The 22963-nt window shown below is 37.2% G+C and overlaps 11 protein-coding genes across 11 annotated transcripts; 4 read left to right on the forward strand and 7 right to left on the reverse strand.

Moving 5' to 3' along the window:
- Positions 1 to 468: 468 nt before the first annotated feature.
- On the forward strand, positions 469 to 1449 carry C9374_005284 (uncharacterized protein; the record flags this gene model as incomplete). The annotated part of the gene is made up of 1 exon (XM_044695017.1): positions 469 to 1449. The coding sequence occupies one exon, from the start codon at positions 469 to 471 to the stop codon at positions 1447 to 1449; it is 981 nt and encodes a 326-aa protein (XP_044548383.1).
- A 136-nt stretch (positions 1450 to 1585) lies between these two features.
- On the reverse strand, positions 1586 to 3510 carry C9374_005285 (uncharacterized protein; the record flags this gene model as incomplete). Its single annotated transcript, XM_044695018.1, has 3 exons — positions 1586 to 2317; positions 2391 to 2606; positions 2674 to 3510. The coding sequence occupies 3 exons, from the start codon at positions 3508 to 3510 to the stop codon at positions 1586 to 1588; spliced, it is 1785 nt and encodes a 594-aa protein (XP_044548384.1).
- A 253-nt stretch (positions 3511 to 3763) lies between these two features.
- On the reverse strand, positions 3764 to 4369 carry C9374_005286 (uncharacterized protein; the record flags this gene model as incomplete). The annotated part of the gene is made up of 1 exon (XM_044695019.1): positions 3764 to 4369. The coding sequence occupies one exon, from the start codon at positions 4367 to 4369 to the stop codon at positions 3764 to 3766; it is 606 nt and encodes a 201-aa protein (XP_044548385.1).
- A 279-nt stretch (positions 4370 to 4648) lies between these two features.
- On the reverse strand, positions 4649 to 6202 carry C9374_005287 (uncharacterized protein; the record flags this gene model as incomplete). The annotated part of the gene is made up of 3 exons (XM_044695020.1): positions 4649 to 5458; positions 5568 to 5719; positions 5776 to 6202. 3 exons carry the CDS (start codon positions 6200 to 6202, stop codon positions 4649 to 4651), a joined length of 1389 nt encoding a protein of 462 aa, XP_044548386.1.
- Positions 6203 to 6827: 625 nt separating this feature from the next.
- Positions 6828 to 8058, forward strand: C9374_005288 (uncharacterized protein; the record flags this gene model as incomplete). The annotated part of the gene is made up of 2 exons (XM_044695021.1): positions 6828 to 6845; positions 7246 to 8058. 2 exons carry the CDS (start codon positions 6828 to 6830, stop codon positions 8056 to 8058), a joined length of 831 nt encoding a protein of 276 aa, XP_044548387.1.
- A 221-nt stretch (positions 8059 to 8279) lies between these two features.
- C9374_005289 (uncharacterized protein) lies at positions 8280 to 8678 on the reverse strand (the record flags this gene model as incomplete). The annotated part of the gene is made up of 1 exon (XM_044695022.1): positions 8280 to 8678. One exon carries the CDS (start codon positions 8676 to 8678, stop codon positions 8280 to 8282), a length of 399 nt encoding a protein of 132 aa, XP_044548388.1.
- Positions 8679 to 8963: 285 nt separating this feature from the next.
- On the reverse strand, positions 8964 to 14584 carry C9374_005290 (uncharacterized protein; the record flags this gene model as incomplete). Its single annotated transcript, XM_044695024.1, has 7 exons — positions 8964 to 9377; positions 9437 to 9484; positions 9587 to 9939; positions 10036 to 11087; positions 11157 to 11791; positions 11845 to 12976; positions 13017 to 14584. The coding sequence occupies 7 exons, from the start codon at positions 14582 to 14584 to the stop codon at positions 8964 to 8966; spliced, it is 5202 nt and encodes a 1733-aa protein (XP_044548389.1).
- A 635-nt stretch (positions 14585 to 15219) lies between these two features.
- On the reverse strand, positions 15220 to 15729 carry C9374_005291 (uncharacterized protein; the record flags this gene model as incomplete). The annotated part of the gene is made up of 1 exon (XM_044695025.1): positions 15220 to 15729. One exon carries the CDS (start codon positions 15727 to 15729, stop codon positions 15220 to 15222), a length of 510 nt encoding a protein of 169 aa, XP_044548390.1.
- Positions 15730 to 15982: 253 nt separating this feature from the next.
- On the forward strand, positions 15983 to 16981 carry C9374_005292 (uncharacterized protein; the record flags this gene model as incomplete). Its single annotated transcript, XM_044695026.1, has 1 exon — positions 15983 to 16981. The coding sequence occupies one exon, from the start codon at positions 15983 to 15985 to the stop codon at positions 16979 to 16981; it is 999 nt and encodes a 332-aa protein (XP_044548391.1).
- A 93-nt stretch (positions 16982 to 17074) lies between these two features.
- Positions 17075 to 20329, reverse strand: C9374_005293 (uncharacterized protein; the record flags this gene model as incomplete). Its single annotated transcript, XM_044695027.1, has 3 exons — positions 17075 to 17859; positions 18018 to 18371; positions 18427 to 20329. 3 exons carry the CDS (start codon positions 20327 to 20329, stop codon positions 17075 to 17077), a joined length of 3042 nt encoding a protein of 1013 aa, XP_044548392.1.
- A 636-nt stretch (positions 20330 to 20965) lies between these two features.
- On the forward strand, positions 20966 to 22795 carry C9374_005294 (uncharacterized protein; the record flags this gene model as incomplete). Its single annotated transcript, XM_044695028.1, has 2 exons — positions 20966 to 22040; positions 22173 to 22795. The coding sequence occupies 2 exons, from the start codon at positions 20966 to 20968 to the stop codon at positions 22793 to 22795; spliced, it is 1698 nt and encodes a 565-aa protein (XP_044548393.1).
- Positions 22796 to 22963: the final 168 nt, after the last annotated feature.

A 22963-nucleotide genomic window follows, 5' to 3' on the forward strand; every position in this document is an offset into this window, starting at 1 on the left:
TGATGATTTGTAGAGGCTGGATTTATAGTTTGAGACAAATTGTCACACTTTTATGATTTTGATGAAAGAAATAATTTTATTATTATTTTTTCAAATTACTTTACAGTAAAGATCTTTTCATTGAATTTAATTTCGCACCATGTTAATTTTTAAATGCACACCCTTTTCATGTAGCACGAAAGAACATTTAATTAATACAGAACTTTGTTCTTTCTGAAACAATTTCAAGAGGTTACCTTATTACGTCATCGAATTGACCAACCCCTCAGGAACAAGGAACTCTTACGCATCATCACAACACCAAAAAAAAATAAGACAAGTCTTCAACGCTCCTTTCAACAACATCCACTCTTTTTTCTATAGTGATTGTATTGCACTACTGTCTTGCATTACCATCAACATCATTATTTCTTTGTAACATATTTCAAACTATCCATCAAGTTGTAAAATTTTCTCCCTATCGGAACCATGATTACTTCATCCACTACGATGCAACGAAAGGAAATTTCTGTGAAACCACACTTGGATCCATACCATTACTTGATTAATAATACAAGTGGAAAGGGATTTCGTTTCAAGTTAATTGAGGCTTTTAATGTTTGGTTTAAATTATCGGAAGAAGAATTACGAGTTGTTCAGAACATTGTGGATAAATTACATAATGCTAGTTTGTTAATTGATGACATTGAAGATAATAGCAAGCTGCGAAGAGGAAAACCTTGTGCTCATTTGATTTACGGAACGCCAGCCACTATCAATTGTGCTAATTATGTATATTTTGAAGCTTTGAAAGACATTCAAAAGTTGAATACAAGCTTTGCTGGCGACAATGGACTTAATGCATTTTCCGATGCCATTTCCATCTTCATGGATGAGTTATTACTGCTTCATGAAGGACAAGGAAGGGATATTTATTGGAGAGACAATGGAATTTGTCCATTGGAAGATGATTACTTACAAATGGTTCAGAATAAGACTGGTGGCTTGTTTAGACTGGGCGTTGGTTTAATGAAGGCAATTTCTAGAAATGAGAAGAGCAAGCAATACGACTTTACTACGCTTGTAAATTTGTTATCTGTTTTGTTCCAAATTTTGGATGATTATCTCAATTTACAAAGTGACATTTATCATACCAATAAGAGTTATTGTGAAGACTTGACTGAAGGAAAGTTTTCGTATCCAATCATTCATTGCATTACTGAGCAAGCGAAGAATGGAGATACTCGATTGATTAACATTTTGAAACAGAAAACATCTGAGAAGCTATTGAAGGACTATGCCTTGGAGTTAATGACGGAGACAAACAGTTTTGCTGTCACTCTCGAAAAACTCGGAAATGTCTATCAAGAATTGACGAAAGAAATGGAAAAATCAGGAGGCAATCCTTATCTAGAAAAGATTGTAGAGGGTCTGATGACTAGTGCAAAGCAAGTCGATAAGAGCGTCTAAATTTTGCTGGCTAGACAGCTTCCTGTGAATTGTAAATTTCCGTGTACATAGTGATTTCGACCGAATGTACAAAAGACTTATTTACTTATAAATTTAAGAATAAACATCTTCATCTTGTTTGAACGTCTCATTGCCTCTACGCAAATCCTAAATTCTTGAGTTGCATCATGTGTTGGTACATATTGGCATTTCCTTTTGCGAATCCAAGCCTCACTTTCGCTTCACCTATCTTGGCATTATCTTTAGACCTTTTTGCAAGCTCAAAACTTCTTTCAAAATAGCGAACGCTGTCCTCATGCTCTCCTTTCATTCCTAACACCGTGCCTAGTTTTGTGCACGCATGACCAATCTTGTTGTCATCACAAATTTCCTCAGCAAGCGACAGGTAGGTCTTGTAAATGTCTATGGCCTTGTCCATCTCTTGAGTTTGCTCATACAGCTCTCCCAGAGCACAATAAGCATCTGCCTTTCCTACTTTATCGTTCATTTCCTCACAAACTTGAGTGTACATTTGCTGATACTCGATGGCCTTATCGAGGTCCTGCATTTCCTTATAAATATTTCCTAGATTGTATAAAGACGATGCTGTCATTTCTCTATCTTTGAGTTGTTTTGCATTCTTCAAGCTTTTATCATAGAACAAACACGCATTGTGCAAGTCACCTTGTTTGACTGAATCTTCTGCCATTTTTACATAAACGCGCCACAATTGATTGAGGGCTCGTTCTTCTTGGGCCGTATCTCCTGACGAGTGAGCGAGACTCATGTGAGCTTCATGATATTTGGCAGCCATATTTGCTTGTCCCATTCGTTCATACATTTTTCCTGCATTTTCCTTTGCTAAACCTTCCAGGGCTGAATTTGAAGACTTTAAAGCAAGTAAGGAGCATTCAGGCGGCGCTGATTCACAACAGCACTAAAAAAAGACTCTCAATACTTACTCGTTTTGCAGTCGACTCGGCAAGATCATAAAAATAGTACATGGTATTGTAGTCTTTCTCTCCTTCAAAATAGTCTGCAATTTGTTTAAATATTTCATACACGTTTTCAAATTTTCCTCGTCTCTTATAGGACTCTGCCTTTACCAACCATTCCTTAATATCTCGAAGTTTGTCGTCCGAAAGTGAAAAATACTTGTCAGTAATATCATCCACAAGCTGCATCAATATATTTCAATATTATTCATACCAAATGTCAACAAAGTTTCCAACAACTCAAACTTACCACTGGCTCTCGATGGGCTAACGAAAATAATTCTTCAAATGCATCCACATATCCGTCCGCTAGAGTTTGAATGCAAAGTTTGGCTCGATTCGAGTGTGTAGTTGTGACAGTTCCTCCCAATAATCTTGAATCGGAACCTCTGGACGATGGTTTTTTAATTGGTTCTAGAGTGGCTGTATTTCTATCTACAATAATGTCGTCTTTCTTTCTGGCTGATAGTGGTGTCAAATCCAAGTCACTTGAGCTGCTCCTATGAGATTGCAAACCCTCTAGCAATGATGATGTATCTTTTAATGATTTCTTTAAACTGTCTTCAAATTTTTCTCTACGGAAATCCTCATCAAGAATTGGCGTCAGCAAGGGATTAATATGTGATCGAGTGCTGAGCGCAGATCCAGAGCTTTTTCCACTTTGTGGTCTCTCGCTGGAGAGCTGAGAAATTGAAGGAATTTTTGATTTCAATAAAGAGAGGCCATGCTCTTCCGAAGGCAATTTCGGAGCCTCCTTTTTGATTTTTGTTTTTTTCTTCCTTGTCTTTGATAAATCCTCCTCTTCTGCAGGAAGACCAAATTTTGCCGTATGAACATTAATTTGATGTTGAATATTCATTTGATGAAAAGCATGAGGAAGTTTTTTGGTTGAATTGTTCTTGGCTAACAATATTCCTCCATGCTTTGCCGTAAGGCCATTCATCGCATCCGATATAATTCCATTTGCTGTTGCTACGGGAGACAAGGTTGGCTCTACCGTCTTCATGGCACTTGCATTGAGCTCCTCTCTACGGTTGTGATGACTCACGACCACACTTCCATGACTTTTCAGTGACCGAGATGACATTTTTTTAAATTTACTGTAACTGCTTTAATTTTGAATTGGCGGGAGGATGACGCACGACAATTCGAATCAGGAAGAAAAAGTGGATGTCTGAATGCTACATGTTCAAAGGTTAAATTATTTGGGGAGGTTATTTTAATAACTTAGTATATGTACATTAGAAGAGTCCTAGTAGCAACAATACAGAGCGAGAGCTGATTGTCACCATAATATGATGATCACTGTGTGGGTCTTGGTGTTTGCGCGATAACACAATTTAATCTTCTCTTGCCTTATCACGTGCTTTGGATCTGGCAGTTCTGGCGCTGGCAGCTTGCTTCTTCGATCTGTCGGCCGTTCTTGGTCCTTCCACTTTGGAGGATTCTTTGAGGTTCTTCTTCTTTTTGGTGGTAGCTGGCTTGGCAACTCGAGGAGCCTTCTCCTCCTTCTTTTTCTTTTCCTTCTTTTCTTTCTTCTCCTTTGGAGCCTTCTTTTCTTTGGCTTCCTTCTTCTCTTTCTTTTCCTTCTTTTCCTTCTTCTCTTTCTTTTCCTTTTCCTCTTCGCTTTCTTCTTCCTTTTCCTTCTTCTCCACGACAATATGGTTCTCTTTCATGTAGCTCTTCTTAAAGTTTGGTTCAAGTTTATAAGAGGCTTTGACCTTTTGGAGTTTTTCCTTCTCCACTAGCGAGTGAAGAGCCTTCCTAAGGTGTGGTCCATAGGATTCTGGTAATTCATACTTCTCTTCCATGTATTTCTTGATGGCTGGTAAGCTGGCTCCGGTTCTTCCCTTGTTGAGTTGAATGATCGCCTCGCAAACCATATCCTTGTATTTAGGATGATCGTATGATTCCTTCTTGCTTGATGATGCCTTTCTTGCGGTCATTGTGATTCGATGATCAGATCCACTTGTGGTGTTGATTTGTTTTTTTTTGTTTGAAATTTTTAACGGTTTTTTGGGACCACTTTTATCCATGAGAGATTCACATGCTTGCTCGCTTTTCTTGTCGAAAGGGCCTGAAAAAAATTCGAGCCACTTTGGAATTTGAGCCGAGTTTACAAAAATTCAAGCGACTCTTGACAACCGCACAAGAGGGCACAGTCAACAACAGCATTCACAAAGGTTGCAACTGCAACAATACTTTATCTGAGAGGTTCGCGTTGATCAATCATACAACTCATTCGAGGAATAATGAAACGAAGAATCGTTCATCCTTCGAATAAATTTGTTTCTCTTCTCAATCTCTGCGTCCTTAATTTCCAACTCTCGTTCTAACATTCGTAGTCGTTGTTCGTCCTTCGCTCTGGACCTGTTCATGTCATTCAAAACGTTCTTTAAATTTTGATTTTCTCTCAAAAGGTCATCATTGAAATTGGAGTTGGTCTCGACTTGTGATATATAGTACTCGAGTTGAGATTTAAGCTGACGATTCTTCTCCTCTACATCATCAAGCTGGCTGTTGAGAGCGGTTATGGTTTCATCTCTCGAACGAACATGCTCGAATGATGGAAATGACTCCTCAGTTTGAACCCAAGCGTTGAAAGAGAGTGGATCTTTCTGCTTGGATTGAAGCTTTTCAATGGTTGCTGTGTGTTGTTTGACACTTCTCTTATACTTGTTCAATTTTTGCTCCAAAAATGATATCTTGTCCTTGAGGCTGGTGTTTTCAGTGATGAGAGATGTTACTTGGTGTTGGCCCTCTTGTTCCCGCTTTTTGAGAATGTCAATATCGGTGGCTCCCTTTTCGCATCGCAACCTAGTTTCAAAAATTTCTCCTTCCAATTTTTCTTTTTCTTTTTCGAGAGATTTTACTCGTTCTTGTGCCATTTCCTTCTCCAATTTTTCATTGTATAAATCAGTTTCGTATTTCTTAATTTTTTGTTCAAAGTTTTTGTCACGTATTTCCTCTAGTTGTTTTTGTAAATAATCTGTTTCAATTTCCAATGCTTTAACTCTAGTTTCTTTTCTTTCAAGCTGTATTGTGGATATCCACACATTGTAATGATATTAGTGTGAGTGAAAGAAGTCATTTACAATTCATTGTGACATCAGTTTGAGAAATGAGTAAAGTGAAAAAACATACCTTCTCTTTGAGAGCAACAATTTCTTCTGTGGTTTGCTGGATTTGTTGTTTTTTCTGTTCATGCTTGTGGTGACGTTTCTTTTCCTTCTTTTTACATTCGTTCAAACTCTTTTCAAGAGTGGCAAGTGCAATTTGTTGCTCTTCGTGGGATCCTGAAAAGGTGATAGCAAAAATTAATTCGAAACTTTTACAATTAATTCTAACTTACGTTTCACGAGTTCATGTTTTTCTTCCGTTGCTCGCAAAGTTGACTCCATCTCAGTTAATTTCTTTCGGTACCATCTATTTTCCGATTTGAGAGTATCACATTCGATAGCAAGCTTTCTTCGTTCGGCCTCAATTTCCTGAACTTTTGTTTCAATAACTTGAATGGCTGCAGTGTCTCTAAATGCAGGTTGTTTTGATGGCATCATAATGTCGGCGTGTTCCGGTTGTGTTTTCTTCGGGCTTTGAGGGTAATTAATTGTTTGAATGGTAGCAGTAAGGCTGGTATTAAGGAATGTATTATGCTTGTTATTGATAGGAATCGTGCTGATATTATTGATCACCGATGATGTTATGCTTTGATCGAGCTGTGCTAGAGAGGTTGTGGGCGTTGCTTTACTATATAATGATGGTTTCCAATCAGAAGGCATACGAATTTGTATTCTCTCGATTATCGACTGTTTGGATGATCCTAGAAAAATAATGTTGGAGCTATGGGTGGAGATGAGGTTGAAAATATACAGAGAGAGATTAAAAATTGCCTCAAGCCTTATATTGTCCTAGATGTTTGTGTTCAATGATTCAAAACTGTAGTTGCTTTTTTTTCGGGTGGGCAAAGAGAAATCGTTGGCGGGTTGTGTTTGAAGGCGGGATTTGTGTCCTGCTGTCAGATGTCTGTGGGAGATGAAGCATGGCCATCCTTCTGATGATTTGCAACGAAGAGAGATGAACCGACCGTAACGATTTTTTGTGTATGGTCTCTTGCCGTGCAATACTAGCATTGTTGGCTCACAGTTTCTGTCAGCGATTGAGTCTTCAAAGAATGATTTGCTTTCGGATGAATTGCATGGAATGAATCATCACGAACGAGCAATTAGAAATCATAATTTGTTTGACGACGGTTCAAAAGAAAACGATGATGAATATAAGTATGAATTTCAGCAAGTTGATGATACTAATTGTATTGAATTCACAGTTTCGTGTTCTTCCGTGTGTGGTTGGCAAAGAGCTTCTTTTTCTTTTGTAATGCGCTTAAAAAAATTTCATCCATAAAAAATGCTCGGTTTCAGAAAGGTTTGTATCGTGATGATGTTACTGGTTTGATGAATTTATGGAATGAATCATTGTTGATTTCTGGATATGATGTTGTTGTGTGGATGATTCAAACTGGTTGTATTTGGATTTTCATGTTTGGATTTTTTCGGGTGAATTTTTGTTTGGCTCTATGGAACCAATCATCATCAAATTGCTCTTAATATTTTCTTACCGTGTTGGAAACATCATCATCATGGTCCGTATGGTGGACTTTTTCATCTTGCATCAACTATTTTCAAATGCGTGATGTAAAACCATCTCAACAACAAATATTTCCAAAAACATCAACTCCCTAACAACAACTCTGGACATCTTTTACGCTCATCATCATTATCATTGAAACCTTCATCATCATTATTATTAACAACCACTACAACAGGCCTTGCTCACCAATCCAAAACTTCTCATTGGTGCTGCCACAGGATTAACACTTGGAAGTTACCTCGTCTACAATAGCGTGAATAAATTAGAGGCCTCAGAAGGAGCTGCCATCCCTCCTGAATATCCATGGCCACATAAGGAACTCGCTGGTAGCTACGATGCTGCTGCTATCAGAAGAGGTTACAAGGTATACAGAGAAATTTGCAGTGCTTGCCACGGTATGAACGAAATTGCTTTCCGTAATCTCAATGTTGCTTTCACTGAAGAGGAAATCAAAGTTTTGGCTAACCAAGTTGATGTTGAGGGAGAACCAGACTCTCAAGGTGAGCCAACAACTCGTAAAGCAAAACCTTTCGATTATATGCAATCTCCATACAAGAACGAACAAGCAGCTAGAGCTATGAACGGAGGAGCTTTACCTCCAGATTTGTCAGTCATTGTGAAGGGTCGTCCTCACGGTGAAGACTATATTTTCTCATTGTTGACTGGTTATCAAGAACCACCAGCAGGTATCACTTTGAGAGAAGGTCTTTATTACAACGCCTATTTCCCAGGTGGTGCTATTGGTATGGCTCCTCCAATTTCTGATGGAGCTGTCGAATTTGATGATGGTACACCAGCCACTGTTTCTCAAATGGCAAAGGATGTTACGACATATTTGGCATACTGTGCTAAGCCAGACGAAGAACCAAGAAAGAAGATGGGTTTGAAAGTTTTGCTTTCGTTGTCACTTGTTATTGGCCTCTCATGGGTTCACAAACGTTTCAAGTGGAGCACAATTAAGAATAGAACTGTAGTCTTTAGGGAATAATTGTAGATTGGGCCAGTATATGGTTGGATTTTACAATTGATCATCAACAATACATTACATCATTGGAGAATGAATTATTATAATTTTAAATGGTTTTTTGAAAATAATAATTAAAAATTGATAATTTCTTTTGGTATTTTTGATGTCATCGGAATTGGAATGTTGAGGATTAAATTCAACACTGCTAAATTGAAAGATGGAACAGTGCTCGTGAAATGAATTTATTGAGCAATTTTAGTAAAGTAAATGCCTCCAAGAACGACAGCAACACCGACAGCTAACAAAATCTTCACCATTGAAGAATCAGAGGAAGCTTCGTTCGATGATGAAGAAGTGGTTGTTTCATCAGCACTTGATGACGATTTGTAGCCTGCCAATTCTCCCACTAGCAATGACTTTAATCTATTTCTGGCATCTTTAGAGTGTCCAACATTTTCAAATGCTTCAGAGGCATCAGCTCCGGCGTGTTCCAACAAGATATCCTCACCACCAGGATGTTCATGTTTATAATCGGTGATGTCATAGACTTTTCCGTCCACAACAATCCATTGTGCTTTGGCGTTATCTTCGTTATGTTCTTCAAGTTCTTGCTTGGTAATTGTTCGGGTTGTTGTGCTCATGATGATGGTGGTGTCTTCTTTTATGATTTTAAAAAAAGATAAGTTAAAAAAACGCTGAAAGTCGGAGTGCTAATGGAGAATTTTTTTACAGTTTGAAATTGGTTGGTCGCTGATTCTTCTCTTCGCACGCGCTCTCTTTATTAAATTTGAAAACTGGCTGTCGACAATGAGGAATTGGTTGAGGAAGAATGTTGGATTTAAATCCATTCGAATGTGGTCATATGAACAAAGTCAACGGCACTCCTTCTAAAATACTCCGCTTGATGAATCTTTCACCCGTTAAATTTAATGTTCAACCTTAGTGTCAGCAATTGTCATGGAAGTGTCAGAGCTGATGTTTGTTGAATGTTGAGCTTGCTCAAGACTGTTGACTCTCAATTTTTCTTCCTCTTCTCCAGTCATTACTGTATCGTGATTGGAGAATGACTGATCCACAACTGCAGCAGTTTTAAAGACCTCAATACTCGAATCAAAATTAGGATTCTTCTCGGTGAGACTATTCCGTAAAATGTCAGTCAGAGAAGGTGCTGTGGAAATGATTGGATTGATGTGATGCTTCTCATCCAATAGATAAGCCACGCATTCACCTTTTCCTTTCACATCAATGACTCGTTCTTCAAAGGAAAGTCCAGCAATGTCGTACACGCGTTCGTAACTCGATCGAGATAATTGAATTCTGCCTGGAAGCGAGGAAGATTCCTGGTTTGAAAATTGTGTGACATTAGAGAACAAATAACATATCACTGGAGAATACTTACCATTCTACTCGCTACGTTGATGGTGTCGCCCCACAAATCATATGCAAACTATGGTGTGTTTTTAACACAAATGAATATTCGTGAGTTGTTGTATCAATGAATCAAATACAATTACAGAATGGTTAAAATTCAAGTGTTTTTTCGACATACCTTTTTCTTTCCAATCACTCCTGCAACAACGCTTCCAGTATTAATTCCAATTCTGATATTGATTTGTTCAGGAGCTGGTTTTTGACTTTTGGAGTTATATCTGTGAATAACATTGAAGGTTTCAATGGCAAATCGAAGCATTCGTTCAGGATGATCGGATTGAGCATTTGCTCCGAATAATCCTCCAACACAGAAATACGAGTCTCCAATGGTTTTGATCTTCTCCAAATTGTACTTCTCGACAATATCGTCAAAGCCGTTCACAATTTCGTTCAACATGTTGACCAACTCGGTGGGTTGAATTCCACTACTCAATTTTGTAAACCCAACCATATCACTAAAGAAGCATGTAACTATTCAATTTGTGATGTTGATCAATGAAAATGTAATAGATTAATAAATAAAAATGAAAAAGAGGCTCATTAACAAGAAGAATTTGGAATACTCACCATCACTAAACTTTTCTGCAATATAGGTTTCTCCAGACTTGAGCTTGCACGCAACAGCACTAGGAAGAATATTCAACAATAATTCCTCACTGTGCTTCTTCTCTTGAGCCAGCAATGAATTGTGTTTCTTTTCACTTGTGATGTCCTTAATAAAGCATGTCACAATTGGTTGTGAGTTATGTAAAGTGACAAATAAATTCAACCGTGATGGGAATGTGGTTTGATTTTTTCTCATGCATTCAACTTCCATCGATTCACCCTTACTCTCCCCTCGTGCTGCGTGAATCATCATTTCTTCAACCAATGATTTAACTTTTGACTGCTCATTCTTGTCAAATAATTGATAGAGTGGTCTACCAACAGACTCTGTTTGGTTGTATCCAAACATCTTTTGTGCGGCTGGGTTAAATATTTCAATATCAGCCTTATTATTGCACATGACCGTTCCATCATAGCATGCATTGAGAATATTTCTCACTTTGGCGTCTCCTTCAGAACTTGATGATTTTCGTCTTTGTAAAATTGAAGATGTCGAGAATATATCTGGTAAATGATGATGTACAATATAGCTCTTGATATTTTCATTCGACTCCATAACCTCCACTGGTAAATAATTAAACAACATTCGCAATTCTTGAACTGAAATAAAGTGTTTCCTCATGGATAAATAAATTAAAAAGGAAATAATAAAAAGTGAAATAAAACCAATGATGGAAAAGATAGTGATAAATGTGGACGACGGAATTGCAGCACCTTGAGCGAATACCTCTGAAAAATCAAGCAGAGCATCAGTAACGCGGAGTGAGAGATATCTAGTGGCTAAAAATTTGTTCAGCAACCTGTTTCTATCGATTGGACTCATGTCAATTTGTTCAGCTAGTTCAATACTATTTGCTAAATAAAGAGTGACCATATTATCGATGCCAATAGAGCAGTTATTACCGCTGATCATCTTGTCGAAAGTACAATTAGCGTCACCATGAATCATGCGATCAGTTGTTTCAAACATTCCTATCACAAGCGTTTCATCTGGAAAGTAATTGGAGCCATACCTGAATATGCAAAACCAGAATACCAAGTGTGTAAGATGAGTTGATAATCACAGAAAATGATTCACTTACATGCACATGTTCCAATAAAATCTTATCTTGGCTACTCGATCGCTAATGTTGGAATGAACACGGTCCAAAAACTCATTCGTCACAAGTGGAGGATAATTAAAGAAAGTCTTATTCTTGAATGATGTGTGAGTATAATCCTCAGTGACATAGAAAATTAAATATTCCGTATTCTCTAGAGCAATGTATGCATCTCTCATTGTAACATATGATTCAAAGCTGTATTGAGCGTTTCCAAGTGTTTGGTTAAGGAAAAGGCCAGCACATACTGCTACAACAATCGCTACAAGGAAAGTTAGCATGACTACCATATTTCTTGGATAAAAGAAAGAGTTTTTCTGAGGGCTAATACTTGTCTCTTCACTCACTGTGTAGCTTTTACAAAGATTGTGATAAATCTTTCCCGACTCGTTCTTTGAAACGTTCTTCTCGATAAGGTTTAAAACTTTCTTAAGATAAGAAAGGTCAACTCTTGAGAAAATAGCAAACACTACGGTATATAAAAAGTACAGAGCGATGCAAAAGCAATAATAGATGATGAAAATATTGGATGTTTGCTTCACGCTCGATTTTGATTGTTCAATAAATTTGTAACAAAATTGAGAATAAGCAGATGTGACGTAACCGGCATTTAAGAACTATTCGATGAAGATGACTACATTCTATCAAAATAACAAATTTGAATACTTACCAAAGTCATAAAAGGGTAACTTGCAAACGTTTTTGATAAATCATCTTGGTTGAATTTGAGCACTTCTTCGGCATAGATCGTCATCACATTTGTAATATCTGCTATGGTCAAGTTTACCAAATTAGTAGCATTAAAGGTTGAACTACCTGATGGAGCGACAGGCAATGACATTGGATAAAATACTTCATGAAACTCGGAGTACATGTCTCTGGAAAATTCAGCTGTATGAGCTAGCTCTGTAACTTTCTTAATAAGACCTAAATGTTTTTGCATTTCAAGTTTTTCTGTTGTCAAGTAATCCTCTAATGAATGGAACCCAAACTTTCTCAGTACAGTGACATTCAGTTCGTTCACATTGGAAAGGTAGATCATTGATTGTATGGATCTTAATGCAGACGCTAGTTGAATGGATGAGGTCAAGGGATTGCATGCTGTGTTAACATTCAATACAGTATCAGTAACAGAATTAGAAAATATAATTCCCATTACAAGCGTTGAGGACAACACAGCCAGAGAAAGTACAATAAACACAGAAAACATTGTCAACAGAGAAATGTGTTTGTGTGTCACTGTTAAAACGTTTCTAAAAACAGATTCTTTTCTTAGCTCACTATCTTCTTCAATTCCTTCAAAAGTATGATCAATCTTGGAATCTTCAAATTCAACATTGGAATCATTTAGATCATTGTTCACAGAGCCTTCATTCCATGTTTGGTTGCTTTGAACTGGAAGAACTCTATTATTCATTTTCTTAAATTTGGAGTATTGAGCTCGGTTTCTTTTTGATTCATCTTCTTCTAATGCTGTTGCTTCACTATAAAGCTCCTGAGCTAATTCTTTGTTAAATTTGAATACTTCTATATAGTTTGCAAAACATCTCAAAACTGTCTTATCGCTTTTAGAAATTGAGAGTAAACTTTTGAACTTTTGATCACACTCATTTGTTAAACTTGCGGATCTGAGAATGAGAGACTCAATTTTGGAATGATTAACAGTCTCTTGTGTAAGCTCTTTCCAAAATGCTTTGTGAATACACTTCATCTCTTCTTGATTTTTAGAGAGTTGAGACAACACTTCTATTGCATTTACAGAGTTTTTGGAATATTGAGTCGCTAATGCGTTCAACTCTATTCTTGAAGTTAATAAGAAATTTTTGATAAAAGTTAGGAGACTTTTTCCATGCCTTTTTTAAAAGTCCATGAGCAAATGGAACTGCATTAACTTCTTGCGGTAAAAAGTTGGCAATTATGGTAGAGGAGAGAAGCAAAATTTCTGTGTCCAGTTGGTTACTTTGTGAGAACCCCTTAATTAAAGAGATTGCCATATTAATGTTTGAGATGACTGATTCTCTATCAAATATTGATGGTTTCATGCTAAATCTTAAAAATAATATCAGTTTGCGTAGGTTTTTGGAGCTAACAAAATCAATATAAATGGCCAATGAAACCTTTTCGATTGATTTTTCAATAGCATGATGCTCGACAGTTGACTCTATATCTCCTCCTTCTACATTCGTTTCAGATTTCCCGTTCTCTAATATAAAAGATCTCACACTTCGAACAATATATTTCGTATACACTTCCAATACTATTGTACCCATCAAAAATCCCAATAACATTAACACAAGCGTCGCACCACTCAAACCAATGCCGAATTCGTTCACTGGAATTTGGAGTTGAACAAAAATAGACTTGTTAATTATGGAGGTCACTATTGATCCAATACTGGAGGCACAGCTTGAAGCAAGAATACCAAACGTGATGGAGTTTTCAAACCTCCTCAAAAATGGTAAGGATTTAAACAATAGTACACACATGACGAGAGCGCTAACCAAGTGAATCACACCTCTCACAAATGAATACTCTGCTGGAATCACAAAGTGAATAAAAATTTGTGCTTGATTATAAAGAAGCAAGGCGCAAATAAAAAGTGGATTGTCAGCCACAAAAGGTACTGTGTTATGAGGATGGCTGTTGGTAACAATGAGGCAAGCCAAAGCGCTGCACAACATGAAAAGAATCGTTGTAACGATAGAGGTAATGTAGAGAGCAATATTCTGTGATCCAAAGCATGCAATGCTAACATTGGAATATTGATAGAATCGATTCAAGATTGGAGTATTGAGTTGTTCTGTGGTTAATGTACAATCGATAAAGCTAGATATAACATAAATAGAAGGAATAGATAGAGCGAGCATTGCTTTGGAAGCCAATGACACAATTCGTTTGGTTCCATTCAAGTATTGAGAAGTCGTTTTGAAAGCATAACTACTCCAAACGATCAGCAAAATGTATCCCAATAGAAAAACAATGGCAATGATGGAAAGAGCCAATGCTCCATAATAGGGCAATCGTTCCATCGAGAAAGTCATTGGATAATTGAGAACGGTGAAGAGCCATGATCCCCATTCTCCATATCTCATCTCAAGTCCCAAGTTGGGTAAGAACATTGAAATCCACATTAAATAGATATAGAATATGAAAAACGACAGATAGTCCCTCCATCCTTCTCTGATATCGTTGTCTTGTATGAAAAACAAAAATGTCATAAATTTGTTTCTGAGTTTTTCGACTGCTGACAATTCGGAACCACTCATATCTGTATTGCGGCCAGAAGAGAGTGAAGTCGAAGAGGTTGCGAGTCCGGTATTGGATGTCATTTGAGGAGGGGGGAATCTAAAACTGTTGTCACGGCCTCCTCCTGAAACTGAGCTTCTGTCATCAAAACCAACGGATGTCATGACTACAATGATTCTTTGTTTTGTTTGTAACAGACAAACAGAAGCGAAGAGCAAATGTGAGTGCTGTACTAGTGTTGATCTCTCTCTTCATATCTCCTCTTGAAAAGCATCTTTCATACGAAAATCTCGGTGATGTTGTAAATTGAAAACTAGCGCCAATATTCGAGATAAAATCATATCCCTCATTAATAATCATTACTAGCATCAATGATGATGGCCAATGGTGGTGCTGTTATATTAATTTGTCTATTGGCATTCCGAGGATAAAATTGGTGATGAGTACAATTCTTTGATTGGTATTGAAAGGCTTGAAAAGTGATCTCTTCCTATAAGCCGTATTGGCTAGTTTTGAATTAATCTCTCGATTAGAAAGTTTCATATCGGATCAACACCATCATGATGGTATCAGAACTCTAGATTTTGTATTGCATCTTTCATCATGCTATCTTTTCATTTTTCTTTTGAAATGGAATTTCCGATACGAGCCTATGTATGATTGGAACATGAAAACCATCAACAAGACTCACATCTTCATTCGACCCCAATTGTTGCGAAATAATAATTCCTCAAGCTGTTCTTATTTAGTAATTTACAATTTTTTTACAATAAATTCAATTTTATTCCAAAGTTAAATATTACAACAATCTCATTCTTTCTCCAAACGATCCTGTTGCCGATTTTCCTCCAAAAATCAAAGGCAACACCATTGAATCCAATAAGGAAATCACAGCCACTCCACTCACCACAATTCCTGATGCGAATAAACTCTCTACAAGCTCATCTCGTAAACCCAACTTCTTTTCCAATCGATAAGCTATTCCCGTAATGGTACATTCAACCATTCCACACCCTAATGCCAATCCTCCCATGATCATGTATAACAATAACAAGACCGTATTCAATCGGGAATATTTTCTTAAAGAGGAAATTAATAATCGTAAAACATTATACAAGGAGAGAAGAGCCAATAAGAATGAAGCTACTGTTGTGAACGAGAGTGCTAGATACGTTTCAGCGGGAGCATTGTCTTGTACTTTTTGGCTGTACATGATCAATGCCACGAGATGAAAGATGGCTGCTCCGAGACACAATAATAATGTGATCAATGAGACAACTTTCAAAACAATCGAAACGGAATCTCCCATATTTTGTTGTTTCTGTTGTGAGAAGAGAGAATAGAGTGTGAATAGAGTGTTTTTTTTGAAAGCTTTAATGCAGGCTAGATTTAAATTTCCGAATGAAAGGGAATTAACCGCTTTTTGACCTCACTTTGAAACATTATTATTTACTGTTCGAAGGCTGTTCAACTCCTAGATTTGTGCGTCCTACTATATGCTCCGAACAAGTAAGTTCCATTTCACACTTTACAAAAATTTCAAATCCTCAATTCCAAAAAAAATGAAAGCTCTCGTCTTTGACTCTTTCGGTTCCTCACACGTTCTCGAATATCGTGAAATTCCCAACACTCCAATTCCAATGGGTCCTAACGATGTACTGGTTCGTACTCGAGCCATCGGATTAAATTTTGCAGACATTTATCGAAGGCAGGGACGTTATCATATTGCTGGAGGACCACCCTATATTGCAGGATATGAAGGAGCAGGAGAGGTGGTTGAAATTGGATCGAACGTCACTCATTCAAATTCAGATTTGGAAAATATTAAAATTGGAGACTTGATTGGATTTGCAGATGTGCCATATGCCAATGCAGAATATGTGGTCGTTCCGTACGAGAAGGCTATTCCTTTACCGAGTGAGATTTCATGCGAGTTGGCTGCTAGTGTCTTGTTACAAGGTTTGACAGCTCATTATTTGACAAGAGACAGTTATCCAGTAAAGGCAGGAACAGTCGCTTTAGTTCACGCAGCTGCTGGAGGTGTTGGTCAATTATTAACTCAAATGATAGTCATGTTAGGAGGACAAGTCATTGGATTGACTTCCTCTCAAGAAAAAGCTCAAATTGCCTTACAATGCGGAGCCTCTCATGTTTTTCTATATTCCGATCCCGAATGGCAACAACACGTACTTCAAGTAACCAAAAATGGAGAAGGTGTGGATGTCGTCTACGATTCTGTCGGTTCCACCTTGATGGATAGTTTTAAAGTCACACGCACTTGTGGTCATGTTGTTTTTTATGGAATGGCTGGAGGTGATCCAGTGCATGTCGATCCACGCATGTTGATGGACACGTCGAAAACATTGACTGGAGGAGATTTGTGGAATTATTTAACGAGTCGAGCAGAGAGAGTGAGGAGAGCACATGAATTGTTTTCATGGATTTCACAACACAAGATTCAAGTGGCAGAGCCGACCAAGTTCAAATTGGAAGAAGGACGATTGGCTCATGAATATTTGGAAAGTAGAAAAAGTACTGGAAAAATTATTTTACTGCCTTAATGGTGGAGTTTGGTGTGTGTAAGACATCAAAAAAAGCTCTTCCTTAATAAATAGTTTCTACACTCTATGAATTATCGGACAATAGTTCATGCACTACATGATTTGAATCGACTTGTCATTGTGACGAGCTTTCACAGTAATTTCAATCTCTACATTTTCACTTCTTAAATCTTGAAGTGAATAATTCTTATCCATAATTAATTTCACCTTATCGGACTGAAGTTGAGATAACAGACTGAAGAATCGCTTATTCACTTGTGGTGTTTCAACAGGTTCATCATAATCATCTTCGTCGTTATCGTCTTCATCGAGTGTCGTTGACTCCTTTTCTTGAATGAGAGAAGCCTCCAATTCATAAGAACCTCCATGAGTCACTCGTGTGAAGACATCTTTCATGGAGGTAAATGAAAGGGCATAATCTTTCAAAATAGGATCCGACGAAGACTCGCTCCATGTTGTTTCATTCAGGAATTGTAAAAAGTCATAAATTTGTTTGGGTTTCAAATTCAATCGGTACGTGAGAGAATTGGTGTTGATATTCTCCTTGATGAGAATTAACTTGTTGGGTGCATACTTGTTGGAAATGATATTCTTAATTTTCTCTCCATGATGATGATGATGATGTGAGGAATTTCCTTGATGATTCATCATGATCAAATCCACTTTATAACCTGCTCCCCATCGCTTTTTAAGATGAGAAATGTGACCACAGGCTCTAATTTTACCCAGTGCTAACACGACAATCTTGTCTCCAATATTTTCGGCCTCTTCCATCGAGTGAGTAGTCAAAATGATCGTCTTGCCCATCTTTTTATATTCGGCCAACATGTTCCAAATTTTTCGTTTCATGACAATATCGACACCAGTAGTGATTTCATCTGTTGTTTTGTGCGAATGAACAATTTCACATTTTGTCGTGTTGTTGGGTGTTTTTAGAATGGTGTGAATGAACAATTTCTCATTCATTTGAGGTTATTATGGATGAATGAATAATTGAATATAAGATGAGAATTGAATAAATATTGACAATACTTACCTAAAAACAAAACAGAGGGATCACCAATCATGGAAGTTGCCAAACTTAATCTTCGTTTCATTCCTCCAGAGAAGGTTCTCGTCATCTTATCGGCACTATCGGTTAAAAACACACGTTCAAGCTTGGTTCTTGCTTCTTCTCGTAACTTTCTGAATGGAACGGCTCTCAACATGCTAAAGAAGATTAAATGTTGTCGAGCTGTCAAGTTGTCAATAATGAAATCATCTTGCATACAAACACCAATATGCTCCTGAATATGTTGAAAGTCCTTAGCAATGGACATCTTTTCAATAATGGCATCTCCAGAAGAAGGGGCCATTAAGCCTGTCAAAATCTTACATAACGTGGATTTACCTTCAATTGCATTCATGTGTGTGAAAAGATTTGAATTTTTCAAAGAAATTCTTACCTGCTGCAGAGTGACCCAAGATGGCAGTAATTTCATTTCTTTTTGCATGAAATGTCACTCCATTAAGAGCATTCTTATTATTGGTATTTCGTTTAAAGAGCGAAGTAAAGGTCTTTCCAAGTTGAATGACAGAAATGGAAACATCATCATTCTGAAAGGAACGAGTGGTTTCCTTATATTCTCGTGCAACATCTGGATCAATATCTTCAAGAATTTCAAAAGCAGTTCCTTTCGTGTCAAAATCAATGGCCAAATCGTCTCGTCCAATTTTCTTGGAACGAAATCCCCAATATTTTGGAGAACATAGATAGAAAATCGATTGTCGAATGCCATCAAACGCTGGAGGAATGACATTATCGAGATAAATGGTTAACAAGATGAAGACAAGCCCTTGTCCAATAATGTCAATCATGCATAAATAGGGTGGCAACACGAGCATGTCATAATAACTGTTACCATTCGTGTTGTCATAATAAGTTTGAACTGGACTCACCCAATAATCAATATCTTTAAATCCTGGAGGTGTCATAATGACACCAGTCTTGGAATCAATATAATAATTGGTCATAAACGAAATGGTTGTCAAGGCAATGGAATAGGCAGCCGTTGGGAACATATACATGGGTCCACCGACCATGGCAATGGTGGATGGAACATTAATTCTCACAGTAGGACTCATGATCGCCTCCGGTTGAATGGTAACTAGGGTAAAAAGAACATTGGACACGAGCAGGAAAAACAAGGTAATATTCGAAACAGAATTGGCTCTAATAAAAGTACTTGCTGTGGCTAACAAACAGCAAAAGTAAAAAGCCATTCCCCACAAAATGATGAAAATGATCAATGGATCGCTGCAACCTGTGAAAAAGTTGAGTTGACAAATATATCCGACAGCGGTCATGATGGCACAAACAAGTGTCAAGTGAATCATTTCAAACACAAAGACAAACGTCCAATAGGAAGAGTTCATCAAGCCATAACATTTCATACCCACTCTTAATTGACGATCCCTTGCAATGAATCCATTGATATGAGAAGCTGACAGGAAGAGTGAAATAATGATCAATCCTGGAATCATGATCGTTGCTAAACGTTGTGACATGATCATGGGTAGCATGTTGTCTGTTTTTTGATTGTCTTGACCTCTCTTGGAAGGCACATGGTGGATGGACATGTCTAAGGTGTAAGGTTTTGAATTTCTTGTGGAATTATTCAAATTCAATGCTCGATACATGACGTTCATTAAGGTCAACTTGTTTTGTTCTTCACTCACTGTTGTCACTCCAACACCAATCGAAAAGAAAGGATTTCTAATTGAAGTGAGATAGCTCGGAATGACATCGACATTCCACATGAAACTTCCAGTCTCCCAATCTTGAGTAGAACCCAACACCCATGCTCCCAATATTGTATTCGATTCGATCAATTTCTTGAACATTTTTGGATCCATCTTATTTCGATTACTTCCAATGACACAAATATCAGTTTCACATTTTGACCATTCTCCAAAATTCAAACAAGTGGAATTTTCAGCAGTCATGTAACTCAATGGAGGATCATTCATTTCTCCAATCGTTTTCGAAATGTTAAACAATTTCCAAGCTTGTTGATAGAATGGACAATAATCGGAAGAAATGATTAAATACTTTTCTCCAAGTTGTCGATTGGGCTTTTTCAAATGTTGAGGCACATGATCCAATGTAAAATCATGTTGAAAAAGTGAGTCTCCTCCTGTAGCAGTTAATGAGAGAATACTTTGTTGAATGATGAATACAAGAAGAATGATGAGAGAGGGAGCGAGGATACGAAACAACCAAGTGATCCATTCATTCCGAATGTTGAACCATTCCCGATAGAGAAGGGCAAGAACTTGCCGAGGATATTTTCTGAAATACGATCGCATTGGAAATTAATCAAGGATTCTGGTGGAAGAAATTTCTTGAGAATAGATCTTTCGTGTTGTGATCTCAAGAAGAAGTTTTGAAATTGCGAGTTTTCAATATAATTCAATGGTTCTGAGAAGAAATAATGAGAGATTCGTGTTTTGATTTTTTTGAAATTTGTTGTTTCGTTTTGAGTTTGCAACATGTGTTTGGAATCGAAATGGAAAAAGTTCATGGCTTGTACCCAATTAGAAGCTGTGAATATTAAATTTTTAATAATTTTTAATTTTATTGAAATCTATTTGGCGCGCAATGAGGAATGATCAAGGACTTACAGATTTTTAGTTTTCCATCTTGGAGTTTGATTTCATAACGAGTTGAGATTCGTGTATGGTGTCATTGGGGTCCAGGTTACAATTTTTTTAAATTGAAACGACGGGAAATTATAATTTCATAAAAAATCTCTCTTCGCAACAGTCTAGGTGTAACAAAGACATTCTTGTTGAACTGTCAGAGCTGTCAGACTTATCAATTTTGCCCTTCTTCCTCTCACGTGCACAAACACACTCATGATTTCGAAATAACACAGTTCTAGGAAAACTCTACCTATCAACAACATGATGAATCAAAACAACAACAACACGAACACGAAAACAATGAAAGAACCTCTACTCCGAAATTCCGAAGAACCTTTTTTCGAGGTTTCGTCCTCATCAGACACACAACCAATCATGAGTGTTTTGCAAAATGTTCCGACAATTTCAATTCATACAGAGGAGGAACCTACGAATGTCGTTGTCAACTTGACGAATAACAACAATAATAACACTTCCAATTTTGGCAACAATGATATTTTGCCGAATTATAACAATAATTCATCGTTTTTTAACACATCACTGGTGAGGAGAGGAAGTGCAATTTCTAGTGCTACATTTGCGGATGATGCTTCTTCTTCGGCACCGTATTATGAGTTGTCGAGTGTGAAAATTAGAAGAAGCTCCATGACAAGTGACATGTATCAAGGACACAAATCACCTCGAAAGCATTTTGTCAATAATTATTTGGATGAATATGATGAATTTAAAGTTTGGCAGGAGAAATATCCTGATGGAAAATACTGCGTAGTGAGCAAGAAATTCCTACCTGGCGACTGCTTTAAAAACAATTACAAAGTCACAATTTCAAATTTGGAAGTATTTCAAAACATTTTGCGTGACGTGAGCGATATTGAGGCATTGCTTTGGAAAAAGACTACAGGTCAATATAATGAAAATGATGAACGAGAGGCCGTAATGGTCATGTGCAACGTTGCAGATTTAATATTTGAAGGCGTTCAATCGAGATATGAGTATTTTGCAATTCATGATTTATCTTCCTCATCAGACAAGATACCCAGTCATCAATATTATCAGCAACGACACAAAAAAGAACGACCAGTTATGGACAATGACTACTTTGCAGTTCATAATTTAACATGCAAGGATTTCACAAAGAATTGTTGTTACGCCATTTTACTGATTATTGCGATATTTATATTTTTATTGGTGGCAAGTATTCCAATGTGGTTGATTGAGGGCTCGTACGAAGTGAGCGCCCTTAATGAAGCTCAAAAAAACATGACTCTGGCCCATAATGGAACCATGGTCACGAATGGTACAGCTATTACATATGATTTATTTAATATTGAAAATTGGTATTATACCAATTGTTTATACTTTACTACTGTGACATGTAGGTTGTTCGAGTATTTTTTAGATAGAAACATCCTTTCTTCAACATTGATTATTTAAATTCGGTGAATTGGGATTAATAATTATCCATTCATAATGAAACTTTTCTTCAACTCGTTTGATATGAAAATAGTTACAACGGTTGGATACGGTGACATTTATCCTCACACGACGGCTGGTAAATTATTTGTGATTTTATTTGGCTTAATTGGATTAGCAACCGTAGGTGCCATGACAGCCGTGCTCGGTAGAAAACTCGTTCAAAATACCAAAGCAGTACTCTCTCTCTTTTCCAACACGATCATCTTTTTCATTAGAGTCATCATGTCATGCACATTCAAATCCACACGAGATCGAAACAACCGGTACGAGAAATATGTCACTGCAGTCGTGACCCATCCTGTGAGTCAACTCTTTTATTTCTTCTTCATTTTCACAACGTATTCGATGGTAGGAGCTGCTATTTTCTCAGCCATGGAAGGTTGGAAATTTGAAGATTCTCTCTACTTTGTGTTCATTACTCTTGCTACTATTGGTTATGGTGATTTGAAATTGAAACAAACAGGTTCTAAATTTTTCTTAATTTTCTTCCTTTTAATTGGTATTGGCTTATTGGGAATTTTACTTGCCTTATTAGGTGGAATATTTGCCAATTTATTGAAAACCTTGTACTTTAAGTGCACGAGTCAAGAAGAGAAAACAGTGGCTAACAACATGTTCAGCACTCGCTCTGTTCAAGATACAACAGCTCGTTAAGCACTCTCTCTAGCTTCTATTATTACTAAAATAATTTAATTTTTTAAATATTGTTTTTACCAATTACTGTGAGATAGAGTGATTATGATTTTCGTCATGAATCTCAAGTTGGAAGCATGAGGTAATTACCTAGAAGTTTCTAGAGAGAGAATATTCAAGGGATCCAAA

This window comes from Naegleria lovaniensis, assembly GCF_003324165.1.
Source record: "Naegleria lovaniensis strain ATCC 30569 chromosome Unknown tig023, whole genome shotgun sequence".
Lineage (NCBI taxonomy): Eukaryota > Heterolobosea > Eutetramitea > Acrasida > Naegleriidae > Naegleria > Naegleria lovaniensis.